This window comes from Trichoplax adhaerens, genomic scaffold (genome assembly GCF_000150275.1).
Source record: "Trichoplax adhaerens TRIADscaffold_5 genomic scaffold, whole genome shotgun sequence".
Taxonomy (NCBI): domain Eukaryota; kingdom Metazoa; phylum Placozoa; class Uniplacotomia; order Trichoplacea; family Trichoplacidae; genus Trichoplax; species Trichoplax adhaerens.
Window position 1 is genome coordinate 7,216,051 of NW_002060947.1, and position 14,430 is coordinate 7,230,480.

Below are 14,430 nucleotides of genomic sequence, written 5' to 3' on the forward strand. Positions count from 1 at the left end.
TTTACTATCATCAACCATCCCTCTTACAGATCAGGTTTGCCGATTATTTTAAATACGACTAAATTTGAAAAAAAATCCTTTCCTGTAGTCGTAGTTTTGATTTATTATCGATTCTATTTGATCAAAATTCATCGTTAATTGACTATCGAAACAGCATCGATTGCTCTAGACAAAAGCTAGCCGCAAATGTAAGTAAAATCTTATAAATGTTTTTAACTATTATTGGATTTCGTCAATGCTACCAGGAATAATGCAAATACCGACAAGCTTTGTTCTACATAAGAAAATTTGTTTGGTTCCGTTTTGGATAACATTTCATATCATGGCTATAGCGGTTAGCAGCCATCAAAAACTAAGCCACTTGAGTTCTATAACCTTACCAGGAGATATTATTTTAGGAGGTCTTTTTGATATCCATCTGAAATATCATGATTTAACTGGTCAATGCCATGAGATCAGTGGCCAAGGTCTGCAGTTAGCTCAGGCTATGATTTATGCTATACAAAAGATTAATAGCGATTCAAAATTATTACCAAATGTAACTTTAGGCTATAAAATTAGCGATTCTTGTAATAGTGTCGATGCCACACTTACTCAAGCATTAGCATTCATTAACGATAGACGAGATCCACTTTATTCCTATGTTCCTTCTTTATCGTTGTGTCCTTTGCATTGCCGATGTAATTCTAAGAACACTGAAAATGAAACGGCAACCAGCAATTTAATCAAACATCCTGTAACAGCTGTGATTGGAACGAATGGAAATGAGCAATCTATAGCTACAGCAACATTGTTTAGCACATTTAATATAGCACAAATTAGTTATGCTTCAACAATAGATAAGCTAAGTAATCGATTAGATTATAAGACATTTTTTAGAACGGTTCCTTCCGATAGCCATCAAGCAGCGGCACTTTTTGATATTATCCGTTATTTCAATTGGACTTATGTTGCTTTAATTGCTATTGATGATGGTTATGGTAATAATTTGCGCAATGAATTTTTAAAGTTGACCAATGCAAATGCGATTTGTGTCCCTATCGTGTTGGATATACCTATTAAATTAACAGCAGAGCAAGCCAAAGGAGTTATTGACGATGTGGAAGAACAAGAACGAATTACTACTATTATTACTATTGCATATAAATATCAAGCTCAACAATTGCTACAAGAAGCACAAAATAGAAATTTAACAGGTAAAGTATTTATTGGTGCAACAGGATGGGGTAATGCATTATCTATCGTTCAAGATATTCAACCATCCATTCTCGAAGGTGGATATGTTATTTCATTGGAAAATAATTATGATCCTCAATTTTATTCTTATTTAACGACTCTGACTTCTGAAAACGATATATTTAACGCACGGTTTGAAATAAATTGCAGTAATAGAACTGGAAATTCCACGCTTAGCGATATGTTAACATGTCATAACGAAGATTTATTCTATCAGAATGATGGTAAAGCAGGATATGTCATTACAGCAGTCCAAGCTGTAGCTCATGCATTACATGCCATACTGAATTGTACTGATAAAAGCTGCGATGATATAAATTTCAATCTATTTCCAGCAGATAAATTGATCCCCTATTTGTATAGAGTTTATCTTCAAAATAGTTCATCACCCATTTTTAACAGCTATGGTAATGGAATTCCATATTACGTGATTAAAAATTTTCAACGAAGTCATCAAGGTGATCAATTAAAACTACTTGATGTCGGTTACTGGAATGGATTATCCGAGGAATGCAATAAAAATAAACAGAGTAAATTGATCTGTCAGAGTCCAAAATTAGTTATTAATAAGGAAAAAATTGCATGGTTTAGTAATACTGCTAAGCCAGCCATACCGTTATCCAAATGCAGCTTTGATTGCCTTGCAGGTACTCGACGAGTTTATGATCTCGGAAATGTTTGCTGTTGGAATTGTGTAGCCTGTGATGTAAATCAAATTTCGAATAAAACGAATGCTGATGTCTGTTTTGATTGCTCAAAAACGGAAGAGCCTAATCCTGATAGTACAAGTTGTATTGCTAAACCAGTTACTCATGTTCAACCGAAAGATGTTTTGGGTATTGCAATCATCGCTTATTGCGGTTTGACAGTATTCATTCTTCTATGCATTTGGATTATTATTATTATCTATCGCTCAGAAATGATTTCCAAAACTTGCACTACATACTATATTTTAGATAATTTCTTATTAATTAGTATTTTAGCTGTTATTAGTAACACCATCACGATGATGCAACCCATTACTGTTAATTCATGCAATGGGGTATATTTCCTATTATTCTTGAGTATAGCATTTTTAACCGTTGTCCTTATGACAAGAATACTACTTTTATGTCGTTTATCACTAGTAAAATCCACTTGGTGTCAGTTATTGAATGATAATTCAGTTGCTATTTGGTTGATGATTATGCTGGCTCTATTAGCTCTGCAAGCTATTATATTCTTTATGATCCAACAGTTTCTCCCAGTCAGTGTTTCCAAATTTGTTGCTTCCCCTCAAATAATTTATAACTACTGCTCTAATAGGCATATCATACGGTTTGCTGTTGCTTTTGCAGTACTAGGTGTATTGATAATAATAGCAATAGTATTAGCTAAGAAAGCTCCAAAGATGGCCGAAGAATTTATAGAATTACGATGGACCTTTAATGCGCTAGTTGTCATCATGTTAATATGCATTGGAATGATGCCTCCTTATTTAGTTTTACGAGGTCCTATGCAAGTTTGTGCAATATCTTTAGGCACGACCACAATGGCATTGATTACACTTGTTATTAATTTTGCTTATAAAATATATCATTTAATAAGAAATTTTAAGAAATCAGTTACCGTTAGAATCAAGCCTAGTGTACTGAACAATCAGCAAAATCACGCAGCCAAATTGAATAGGAATAGCAATATGGGTATCGATAATCACATATTTGTCGTCAATACTCAATCTATCGATTCAGCCACTACTGATTTATAGTATCTATTGACACCAGTAGAATCAAGTAATTGTATGGATAAATGTTTTCCTTGTCTTGAATTAATTCATGTTTAGTAAAAACTAGGCATACCTTTGGCATAGTGGTCGTGATAAAGAGTATTCACGGTATACTTGAAGAACTATTCTTTGTAAGTTATAAATTGAACTTAGCTTATTGCAATGCCATTATTGTCTATATTATTACCTGTGATCTGAGGAACGCTTAAAAATTGATTTCGTCTTGAATTAGCAGGTATGAATGACTATTATATGTCACTGGAATTCTTCTTCTACCATAAAAATGTATTCTGAGATAGCGTAATTTAATTGATCGATTTCAAAATATTAGATTTTATTATTGTATGATAGCAAGTTGCTTTTATGATTTCAATTTGATGATGTATAATTGATATGGAATCAGATTATTTAATATTTTAGTTCAATTTTATATTTTATAATTGTAATTTTTTATGAAATGAGCTTGTTTAGCATCTTATTTAATCTAAAGTTGTTGAAGAAGAAATAATACAGTATATTATACTCTCTAACTATGCAAATATACATCAATATGCGTAGGATAATAAAGAGTGTGCCAGTTATTAATAGACTTTGTAGCCTCCTATCAAATATACCGAAATTGATTCGAAATTTAGTCGGTTAGCTACGGATACAACTTGGTAGAATTCATCGATAAGAGGATTGATTAATATGTACTAAATAGATGATCAATGAGTGCTTAAAGTATTAGGTTTAGGGTTTTAAAGTATCACTTAAATATCTGCATCTTCTTATAATTTCTCTTCCTGTACAGCCTGTTATATCCAATCATGGTACGCGATATAAAACAAACAAAACTTTTACTACAGTATAATTTAGTCATAAATCCTATATAGAGTTATGCCAATAAGTAATAAGCCATCTGCTGTCGATGATTAGACGACGTAAACAGTATATACCGTTGAATATGTCTCCTAAAGTAGTTCCTTCCTGATATTTTATACTATCCTAATTTTCGATAGCAGATAAGATTGCGTGATATACCCTTGATGTTTTTCACTTTTGGTAGCGCTATCGTCAGAGTCTAACTCTTCACTCTGCTCACAAAATTCTACTGAGAGAGCCGAGATACAAGCAAATCTTCTAAGGAAATTCCTTTTTTAAGTATTATGATGTATTCTTATCTATTATAGGAGAGAAATAATGTAGTTATCGTTGTAATTATAGCAAGGCATAATTCAACCAATACGAATGCGGTCATTTCCTATATTTCTAGTACACTATATCACAGCTCTAGTAGGTAATATCGTAGTACTATAACAGTATACCAAGAAAGCAATTTATCAACGACAGTATACTACTACAACTATAGGCAATATTGAATGGTCATAGGGAAATAATTATATGCACATGTTAGCGAATTATTCTATTAAATGGATAAAAGAGCCCATTGCGAAACAATCCTAAAGAACCTTGACTTGGATAATCTATGGGCTTATTATAACTCGTATTGAATATGACTCAATGACACCATATCAGAGATGTACTACTTTAGCTTTGACGAAATATAGCCATTAGTAGAAGTAGAGAGTAGCCAATAAGGCCTCCAACTGTTTGAATAAATAAGAAATAAATTAGCATGCATGAATATGCAAACGAGTAGCTTGGGATTGGCCAGCCATTCCAGCTAGCCTTGTAATCACGCTATTCGAGATCGTATAGTGTGTCATAGAAGGTATCGCACACTTTGATACACTATAGTGCTTTTGTATGCACTGCCGCCACCACCCTCCATTCCATGGCCACGGACGCTGAAAGAGGGTAGAGTACAACCTCGCTGTATGACAGTATAATGTCTTGCTCATGAGGTAATCAATAAGCAATTTGTATCCATTTTGTGATCGGTATCCATGTGGACAGGATGAGATTTAGCTCAGTGCAAGCAAGCAGAATTTATTGCACACAGCTTTGCAAAGGTACCTCAGAAATGGATTGCTATGAGCATTTTCTTCGATTGTATTAACCAATTTGAAAGATAGATATTGTATTATGCGATATTATTAATTGAAATCTTATAATGATACTTTATTTTGTCAATTTTTTTAGCTCTTAAAGTCATCCACTTGCTCAATTGACGTGATAGCATTGATCACCTCTTACAAGGCGTTCAACACTACATAATCCAACTTCTCGGACGTGTATGCAAATCATTTTGGATTGAAAGGCAACGTTATATTAGTGGGCAAGGTATAAGAGGCTCATTTTAAAACCATCCTAGGGTATGGTAAGTCTAATAAGTATCCTGTTATATTTACTATGATCAAAAGTGATCAAATAGAGTATCGACTACTAGCCTATTTGCAAAACGGAGAGTGAGATGCTTCTACCGAGCTTGCAGCCTTCTGTCAGCTTAGTACTTATTTCTCTTGACTATCATATGGATATCTAGGCTGCTACGTACGACTTAAGTTGATAGCTATCCATTAGACATCAAAGTCATTCTATAATTAGTTAATTGTAGTCAGTCGTTTGTAATATAAACTGGTGGCAAATCGTCCATCCTAATGCTGTACCACTCATCAATCGATGGAGTACAGCTGAAGCATTCGTAAATATGACTGCATGAATTTTACTATGGTATAATCCAAGTTACATCTAGAAAACAATGTCTAGCCCAGGCTATTTTAAATTTAGTGAACATACTGTGAGTTAGTTACCTTCAGGATGATGCTGCAATAAATTCTTTAGCCATACTTTAACCATTGGAGAATTTTGCGTGTAGTATGCTGACTTGTACAACTTTTGGTCAGTCAGGAGCAGCTGTCTGCTTATAAACGGGCACAACAGCCATGAAGTTATACGAGTAATCATCATCATCGTCTTTAGAGACGCATTAATTTAAATACTAACCAGTTCTGTTTGCTGCTGTCTTTATAAGTAAATATACTAACGTAAATGCGCTAACAACCATTAAGATAGAATTGTCACCTTCAGAAAGCTATAAATTGAAATGCTGATAATATCTATTTTACAATTATAATGATAGGCATCGATGATACGACTTCCACCCTTACCTACTATTCGCGATCTCATAAAGTTGCATAATTTATCTGCAAGTAAACAATTAAGCCAGAATTTCTTACTCAACTCCAATATAACCAGTAAGTGGATTGCATCATTTCTCATACTCGCCTACATTCAGTTTATGCTTTTTCATTATATAATTTCAACATCCAGAAAGTTTGAATGTCACCTTGTAAGTAACTTAAATAACAGTAGATGTACGTATGGTACAAAATAGTAGAGCAATACATAATCTGAATCTGCCATCTCACTTGAAACATGCCGAAAACTTCACTCTTAATTTCGGTAGCTATTCTGCGGTAGACAGTGGGTTACTGATACTCGTAATTCATTTAGGCGCAGTCTATGACTCGCTATACTCTGCCATTGCAAAATCATAACACTTTAGTATCGGCCATTGCAATTTGTCGTTCATGTGCATAATGTAATTGGCTATCTTAGAGCAGTGCGTTTGCTATATTGAGCTGTAGTAGTACGCAAATACCCTCTTCCGTTTGATATTAAACTAACCTGATGCTTTTACCTGCAGCAATTCATCAGGAATTACCTTATTACCCATTAAACTGAGCTTAATAATTGAATATTGTAATTTCATTTAGATAAGATCGTACTGCTAGATGGAGGAGTAGAGAATCATCAAGTATGTGAGGTTGGTGCTGGTCCTGGATGCCTCACCCGATCAATAATAGCTGGCGGAGCTTCTAAGATCGTTGCTGTAGAAAAAGATCGCCGATTTCTTCCAGCTCTTGATGTAATAATTTCATTCATGTTGCATTTTGATTGGTGATATACCGGAAATGCTAATAATTCTAAGAGTATTCCCATCACTTACAGATTTTAGCAAACGCCGTAGATGGTCGTATGGTTATTGTATACGCAGATATTTTAAATTATGAAATGATAAAAGCTTTTGATCCCGTCGATAAGAAAGCATGGAATGATGGTATGTTAAAAGCAAGCAATGACAAATGATATGAATTACAGCATAATTACTGTAACAACAGAAGGATTAATACTGTAAGACAGCAATCAATGGAATCCATAATTTTTATCCTGACTGCGGTGTTTAATTTTTGATAGAATCTCCAAAGATGAAAATTATTGGAAATTTGCCTTTTAGCATTTCTACGCCTTTATTAATTCAGTGGCTGAATCTAATCAGTCAAAATGCTGGACCTTTCTCTTTAGGCAGAATTAAAATGACACTTACCTTCCAGGAAGAAGTAGCTCAGGTATCGATGTTCATATAAGACAGTCATAGCGATGACATTAATTTTGATTATACCATTATCTAAGTTGTGTTCTGGTAATTTTTCACAGCTATAGCTTAATGTGTATTTATTTTGTCATGATCTATATCAATATTTGATCCGTTTGGATATGATGTAACGAAATAGAGAATACTTGCGGAACCGAAAACATCACAGCGCAGTCGATTGTCCATCATGACCCAAAATTATTGCCATGTTAAACCGGGTTTTCTTATCAAAGGGTCTTCGTTTGTGCCTGCACCTAAGGTAATCTATTTGACATGCTACTTCAAAGAATTCTTGACGCTCGTGTACTGAAGCATTTTACAGAATTTATGCTTAATGAAAGACGATAAGAGATAGAGCTTTTTACCAAACCTTAGGTGAACTCCGTTGTACTCACTTTTACGCCGAGAATTACCCCATTAATTGACATAGACTTTACCACGCTCGAAGTTATTGCAAAATCTTTATTTAGACATCGTAGAAAATTTGTAATCAAAGGCACTAAGTAAGTCAAACTTTATGCTCACGTATTTTCTCATAACGAATATATGTATGTACAATTTACGACGGCTAATTCGATACAGAACGGCATATCAATGAGATTTTTTTACTCGAAAATAAATCAATAGGTACTTATTTCCAACTGATGTAGACCTTTCTCTGAAATTATTTGAAGAGGCAGATGTGGATTGGAAATTGCGGCCACAGCAACTGAGTACGGAAGAAATTCAGAGACTTTGTGCTGCATATAAAAAAGTTCTATTGGATCATCAACTCGATCTGAGCGACGCCATGATTGTAAAAGAAACCAATAAATAGATTATGCGTAGCATGTATTATAAATATACAAGGGCAATATTTATATAATCATATTTTAAAGTTTTTGGCTACAGTTTTATCATTTGAAGTATATTCCGAGATGTAATGTAACATATACATGTGAATAAATCGGCTATTGCCCGGGCACAAATTGAAAGATTAGCAATTTTCGACTTTATTTCTTAGAATGTAATAAATGTAAAGCTAATGCTTCATCATCAGCTAGATTATCGTTCCATAACTCGGCATCTGATTTTATTTTTCGTTTCTTGCTTCGATGGCTAAAGCAGAAGTTAGATATATCAGAAGAAGAGAGTATTTACTTGGCTAGCAACAAAATTTATAACAGAATATGACAAAGTAAAAATAATTTAAACCATTATTTGATAAATATGTAACGATTGTAAAGTAGTTCTTGCCTGGTTTCTTCAACTTCTTCATCATTTGGTGAGCTCTCGTAATTTGGTGATAATGTATCAGGGTCATTAATTACACCTGTTGACAGGGTCGCTGGTTGATTCTAGTTATAACAGGATGAAGGATTAATAATAATTATTATTTAAATTAAGAATTAATGACGAGATTTATATACCTGTCCAAGACGTCGCTCATTTTTTTCTTTTAGTCTTTTTTTCTGTTTTAAATTAATTATCAAATGCGCAGTTTTAATAACGGCATGCATCTGGTATAAATGTGTAAATTAATCATTTATGTTAAACCCTTACACGATGTTTTTCTCGAATCTTTTCTCGGTAACTTTTTTTATCTTGTGAGTCAGCCATTTTAATCATAGCTTTAGATTCCTTCAAATCTATGCCTCCGACTTCTTCAGGTACATTCTTCAAATCGTTGGCAGGTATAATATTGGCTTCTGTAGAATCCACGGTATTCTCCGATGTCTGCATTACTCCAGAAACATGGACAGCCTATATAATAGATCAGCATCAATTAATTTTAACGCGCAAACAGCCACGCGTTATAATACTGTGAAACGTAAATGTATTTGTTACGCACTTCTCCATCGTCATCAAAAATGATCTTCGAGTTCGATTTGATGTTCTTGCGTAAAATTTTCTTTGCAATAGCAGCTTTAGTCTTTACTTTCTGTACTTTAGATTCCTCTTCATCCAGCACATTCTTTTTAAAAATTGATCAAAAGTAAGTTTATTATAAACTATATAAATCTACAATAACAACAATTACAATTATATGCAATTAACGTACTATTTCGGCATGCGTCACATGATGACCGGTTTTTTTTTTGACGAGAAGGTCATCATGTTCTTCTATGTCACTTTCATCCTCATCCTCAAAGTCTGCTATTTTAACTTTATTCGTACTTTCGAAATCGAGCGATGCCTTGTCTGCATTTTTGTTATTATTAGAAGGACCAATCTTCTTTTCCAGTCTCTAAATATTTTAAGACATGTTCATGATGATAGCAATTCGTATTGGATAGACAGTTTATTGAATTAGTATGGTATATTAGCTCCCAAACCTTCATAAAACGTATCCTGGGAGGATTCATCAAACCCAGCGATCTGTGTAATTTGTCGAATATGAAGCTTTTAAGTCTTACATAAAGTTACCTAATATGGATTTCAACACACACTATAAAATCTATCACAGTTGCAAGTAAGACATCAACTAGTTGACCTTGCAAATTCCTCCATAGGTAGCTTGTGCACATCAAAGACATCTTTATTGCCTTGCAGGAAAACGGAGCGAGCATACGAAATACAGCACTAGAAGGGATTTAAAATGGTAAAGTTATAGTTCATACGTTAATCCTTTGATAGCATCAAAAAATTTAACATCGAAATTCTAATTAATAGTTAAATTTACTTTTTGAGCCCAGTGCTTAATTTCGACATCCTTCACGCACAATGCTTCTAACTTTTTACCAATCGACATCAGCTTGCTTGGATTTACACTAACGTGGGAATAAACGAGTAATACTTAGCGTTAGCGCGACAATTTATTGACCGAAAGCATGTCATTATAAATCCAACCGAATAGATGTTAAATTTAATTTTTTCTTTTTCAATTCCTGTAACGACAATAGAAGGTAATTTTAGCATCTCATAAAGCGCTATAAAATTCTCCTATTGCAGTTATTTGTTCATTTACCTCAAGCATACCCTCTTCTTCTGATGGGAGCAAAACAAGTAATGCTTGACCATCTTTTTGGTATCTGTGATATAACAGGAATGTGATTTAGACAAGAAATACAGTAGTGCCGTACAGGAGAAGTATCGGCTTTAAGACAAACCTCGCAGTTCTTCCAGCTCTATGAATATATGTATTTGCATCCTCCGGGCAATCGAGCTGCACAACCCAGTCTACAGCTGGGAAGTCTAGTTACGGTGTTTAAGATTGGAATAGATTTAGTAATATAATTACGTGCCTCCGCTAGCCTTATAATTTAATCATTTACCTAGGCCTCTTGCGGCAATATCTGTTGCGAATAATACAGCTTCAGATCTTCGACAGAATTCGTTGTAAATAGCCATTCGTTTCAGTTGCTTCTGTTTGCCATACAGCGCTAACAGTGGTATACCAGGACGCAATCGCCGGAAAGCTTCATAAACAAATTTTACCTAACAGGAATGGAAATAAAATTATGATAGCTGATATGTAATAGGTATTTAATTGAATTGAAAATTTATTATTGTGATCCTACCTGTTTACAGCTAGACATAAATATTAAAATTTTACTTTTTATATGATTTCTTATGAAAGAAAACAGCAAGTTCATTTTGTCTTGTAACTCACAGACCATATAACTCTATACGAATTATGACCAATTCAAATATAGATAATTTAGGATTTCATATATATATAAAGTTACAACGTTTCATAGAGCTTACCTGCTTTAATCTGCTCGGTGTGCTTGATGTAGAATTCTCATGCACAGATACGTACGCTGGCTCCTATTATTGTAAAGTCGTTATCATTAGTATTACAATTTTTGAATCTCCTGCATGTACTGGGTAATAAGGATACTTACGTTTAAGCTCAACCTTGCTAAATCCTTCACAGATCTATTGTGAAATTATAAACACAGTAAATAGTGGTAATTGTAAAAATTTCTTAACGCTGATTCGATCTAGGACAGAATTAAAATTGATCATTCTAATTTATTGCGAGCAATTAGTAAACTAACTTAGTTTGCGTTGCCGAGAATAATAAAGTTTGACGTTCATCAGGAATATTTTCAAGGATAGCATTCATAGTATCCGCGAATCCCATATCTAATATTCTATCAGCTTCATCCAGCACTATTAATCCGAACGTATTTAAACATATAGCGATACAATGTTAAATATAATATAACTTGTTTACTTATTAAATGATGTCATTGCAAGATTTCTACCTAATAATTGTAAGTTATTGCAATCAAAGTTCGGTGTTTCATCCATGTGCTGCAGTAGGCGACCAGGTGTGGAAACAATAATGTTAGTAGCTATTATGCTACGTTGTTCTTCTTCCATACTCTTTATGAAGTAATAAATTGTTTTGAATATAATTTAATAACTATAAACTCTTAAGGTTATTGAAATTAAGCTACAGCGACTTTTAATACAGTCGATCAGGTGAAAATAATAGATGATATGCCAGCTAGCAAAATCTAATTCTAACCTTTCCACCTATGACTAAGCCAGCAGACATGTCATGTTTTTTACCAATTTTTCGTAAAACCTCGAATGTCTGATAGGCCTATTCACATTTATTAAAATAATAATAATAATAACAATATAAATAACTCTTTTTCAAATACGACTGTTTTACCTATCATCTATAAAGATCTACAAACCAATTCTCGCGTTGGGGAAATGATTATAGCACCAATTCCATCCATAGAAGACCATTTCTGCTGCCACAATAATTCTAGTATCTAGTACAATTAGGGATGATATATTAAATATCATAACATTGAATATACATTGCACGAATTTCACTGTTAACTGGACTATATTTCTTATTGTTTGTATTATTATGATGAGAATTTTTCTATAGCTCACAGGTATGATAAAGGCTAAAGTTTTGCCAGAACCAGTTTTCGCAGCTCCTAACACATCACGACCAGATAAAGCAATAGGTATTGATTCTTTCTGAATTTTTGTTGGAATCTCGTACTTTGCTTCTTTCAAGGCTAGGTATAATAACAGAATAAATACATGAATAGATGACATCGGTTAATTCTATCTTTTGTATAGTTCTTCCTAAGCAACGTTCTATATAGACTATGTAGTTTTTTCGATTTAATTCATATATAATATTTGTGGTAAACTGAAATAGTATGGCCTACTTGAAGCAATTTTCTACTAGGACAGTGCCGTCGTATAGTAAGCAAACTGTGAGGGAATTGCAGCAACGCCATACCATGGTTTTAGTTAGTGAGTAATATATGGTATGTATAACTTTTTCAACTTATTTAAGACGGTAATGTAGCACATTAATGTATACGACATTTGATCTAATAATCCAAGTAGTGAAGGTATTCCATACCAATTTGAGTTCGTGATGAAAGAGGAAAGTCTGTGAATTCTTGAGGATTTTCCACCGAAATCTACAATGGGGAGTAATAGATGTAAAATGATTTATATGAGTTAATGAGAATAACTTAAGATATCATGTTCCATTGATACTGCACCAATGATTGAGATCAAATAAATTTGTGTCTATCTGACATGGACAGATTAGCAAATCCTTACAAACGATAAATATACTGGAGTATCACCACGTTATACAAGTCAATCAGTTTGGAACCAGTAGCATACATGCAAACCCGTCAGAATATTGCTATCATTACTACTGGGGTTAGCTTGCGCTACAGCAGCTACTCCATACTATGGCATCAACTTCGTTTCAATATACAGTTTATTCATTATTATCAACTAGCAATTGATATTATACTGTCCTAGCTAATATCCATTTCACTGCTAATCATTGCAGTAGCTCGTAACATTATCAAATTTAGGAGTTCCATACAGCAGAGATACAGTATTCCTATCTTGCAAAATAATGCCTGTACTCCGTCTAATGGCGTCATTAATGAGGTAGTGATATAACTTTATGTAATACTTGTTAACTTATGGAAATTTGGCTATTGATGATACCTGGAAGTAACAACCTAATTATACGACGTGGTGTTCTACGTGTACAGTAGTTCATTTATGGTTGTATCAATTGGACATGGCAATGCTTGGAGACAACTTCAAAGTTGGGTCATCATTCCAAGACTGTAATCTTGTCCAATATGAATATATTAAATGTACTCGTTAACACGCATTTTGTAACGAATTCATATTACACCAGCTATGATGGAGGAGAAATGCCTTGCTTAACAATTATCTGCATAGCTTTTGCTTATTTAAGCTATATAGCTCGACAAGGGACAATTCTGCATCAAAGTCTAATCATGGATCAAATTGTTTGCATACTTGTGCAATACACTCGTCTAAGATCAGTTTTGCCTTTCTATATCACTATTAGACTTACATTTTTACACAGTTGCGTATATTTTTCGATCTCTTCATCGTCAGCGAATCCCTTTTTCTTCTTGGAGTCCTTCTTAGAAGCCATTGTGGACAAATTAGGTATGCTGCCGAGCCACTTTGCAGGCTGGAAGCCTTGGTGATGCCGGGAGGTTATAGAATACTGTATTGCATGTGCTTCCTGTCCATACAATTCCAACAAGGTGCTAAACTACGAGTCAATACTGTATTGGCTGAACTCATGAATAGGCTACTATATTGGAAAGCGTCGTATACAGACAGCCCGGACACAGGGATGCCTCGACAGGATCGCATGCAGTCTAGTACAGTCAACTTAAAGTGTTGTTAAAGTACAGTAATACATTGGGCCACAAGTACGTGTATCGTACACTACACTGTGGTTAAAGGGATCGCAAACTCGAGGTTGTACCGTAGATGTCATACGACCCCAAGTGAAACGACTATCGCACGAAGCACTGGTAGAAATTACTATGGTCCTCAAGTACAGGTCGAGGTTCTATAGTAAAGCAGTCAAAGCGAACGGGCTGTATGAGCTGCAGAAGACACCCTTGCAAATGACGACAATGCTCGTGCGCAGATCGAGCACTCGAGCATGACAACCGAAGTGAGATGTACAGTACAGTATGAAGCACTGGTGGGTGTCGCTCTGGTCGAGCTGACGCATTTCTTAGCAACCTTGCATCGATTAATCGCTGCAAAGCAAACCGGCGACAAGCTTAAATCCATCATGCGCTCCCTAATCCTGTAAACGCATATTAGATACAGCATT

General features: G+C 34.4%; 3 protein-coding genes across 3 annotated transcripts; 2 read left to right on the forward strand and 1 right to left on the reverse strand.

The window, feature by feature from the left end:
* Positions 1–322: 322 nt before the first annotated feature.
* TRIADDRAFT_56856 (uncharacterized protein) lies at positions 323–2,983 on the forward strand (the record flags this gene model as incomplete). The annotated part of the gene is made up of 2 exons (XM_002112604.1): positions 323–980; positions 1,221–2,983. The coding sequence occupies 2 exons, from the start codon at positions 323–325 to the stop codon at positions 2,981–2,983; spliced, it is 2,421 nt and encodes an 806-aa protein (XP_002112640.1).
* A 3,049-nt stretch (positions 2,984–6,032) lies between these two features.
* TRIADDRAFT_24833 (uncharacterized protein) lies at positions 6,033–8,139 on the forward strand (the record flags this gene model as incomplete). Its single annotated transcript, XM_002112605.1, has 7 exons — positions 6,033–6,141; positions 6,664–6,815; positions 6,899–7,007; positions 7,145–7,296; positions 7,462–7,581; positions 7,698–7,825; positions 7,950–8,139. 7 exons carry the CDS (start codon positions 6,033–6,035, stop codon positions 8,137–8,139), a joined length of 960 nt encoding a protein of 319 aa, XP_002112641.1.
* A 1,381-nt stretch (positions 8,140–9,520) lies between these two features.
* On the reverse strand, positions 9,521–12,712 carry TRIADDRAFT_26030 (uncharacterized protein; the record flags this gene model as incomplete). The annotated part of the gene is made up of 16 exons (XM_002113030.1): positions 9,521–9,680; positions 9,796–9,884; positions 9,985–10,072; positions 10,152–10,189; positions 10,270–10,333; positions 10,412–10,496; positions 10,577–10,739; positions 10,823–10,927; positions 11,010–11,072; positions 11,150–11,183; positions 11,306–11,420; positions 11,516–11,636; positions 11,782–11,859; positions 11,957–12,037; positions 12,165–12,295; positions 12,652–12,712. Coding segments are annotated over 16 exons (1,476 nt in total), but the record flags the coding sequence as incomplete, so codon positions are not given.
* Between the last annotated feature and the right edge of the window lie 1,718 nt (positions 12,713–14,430).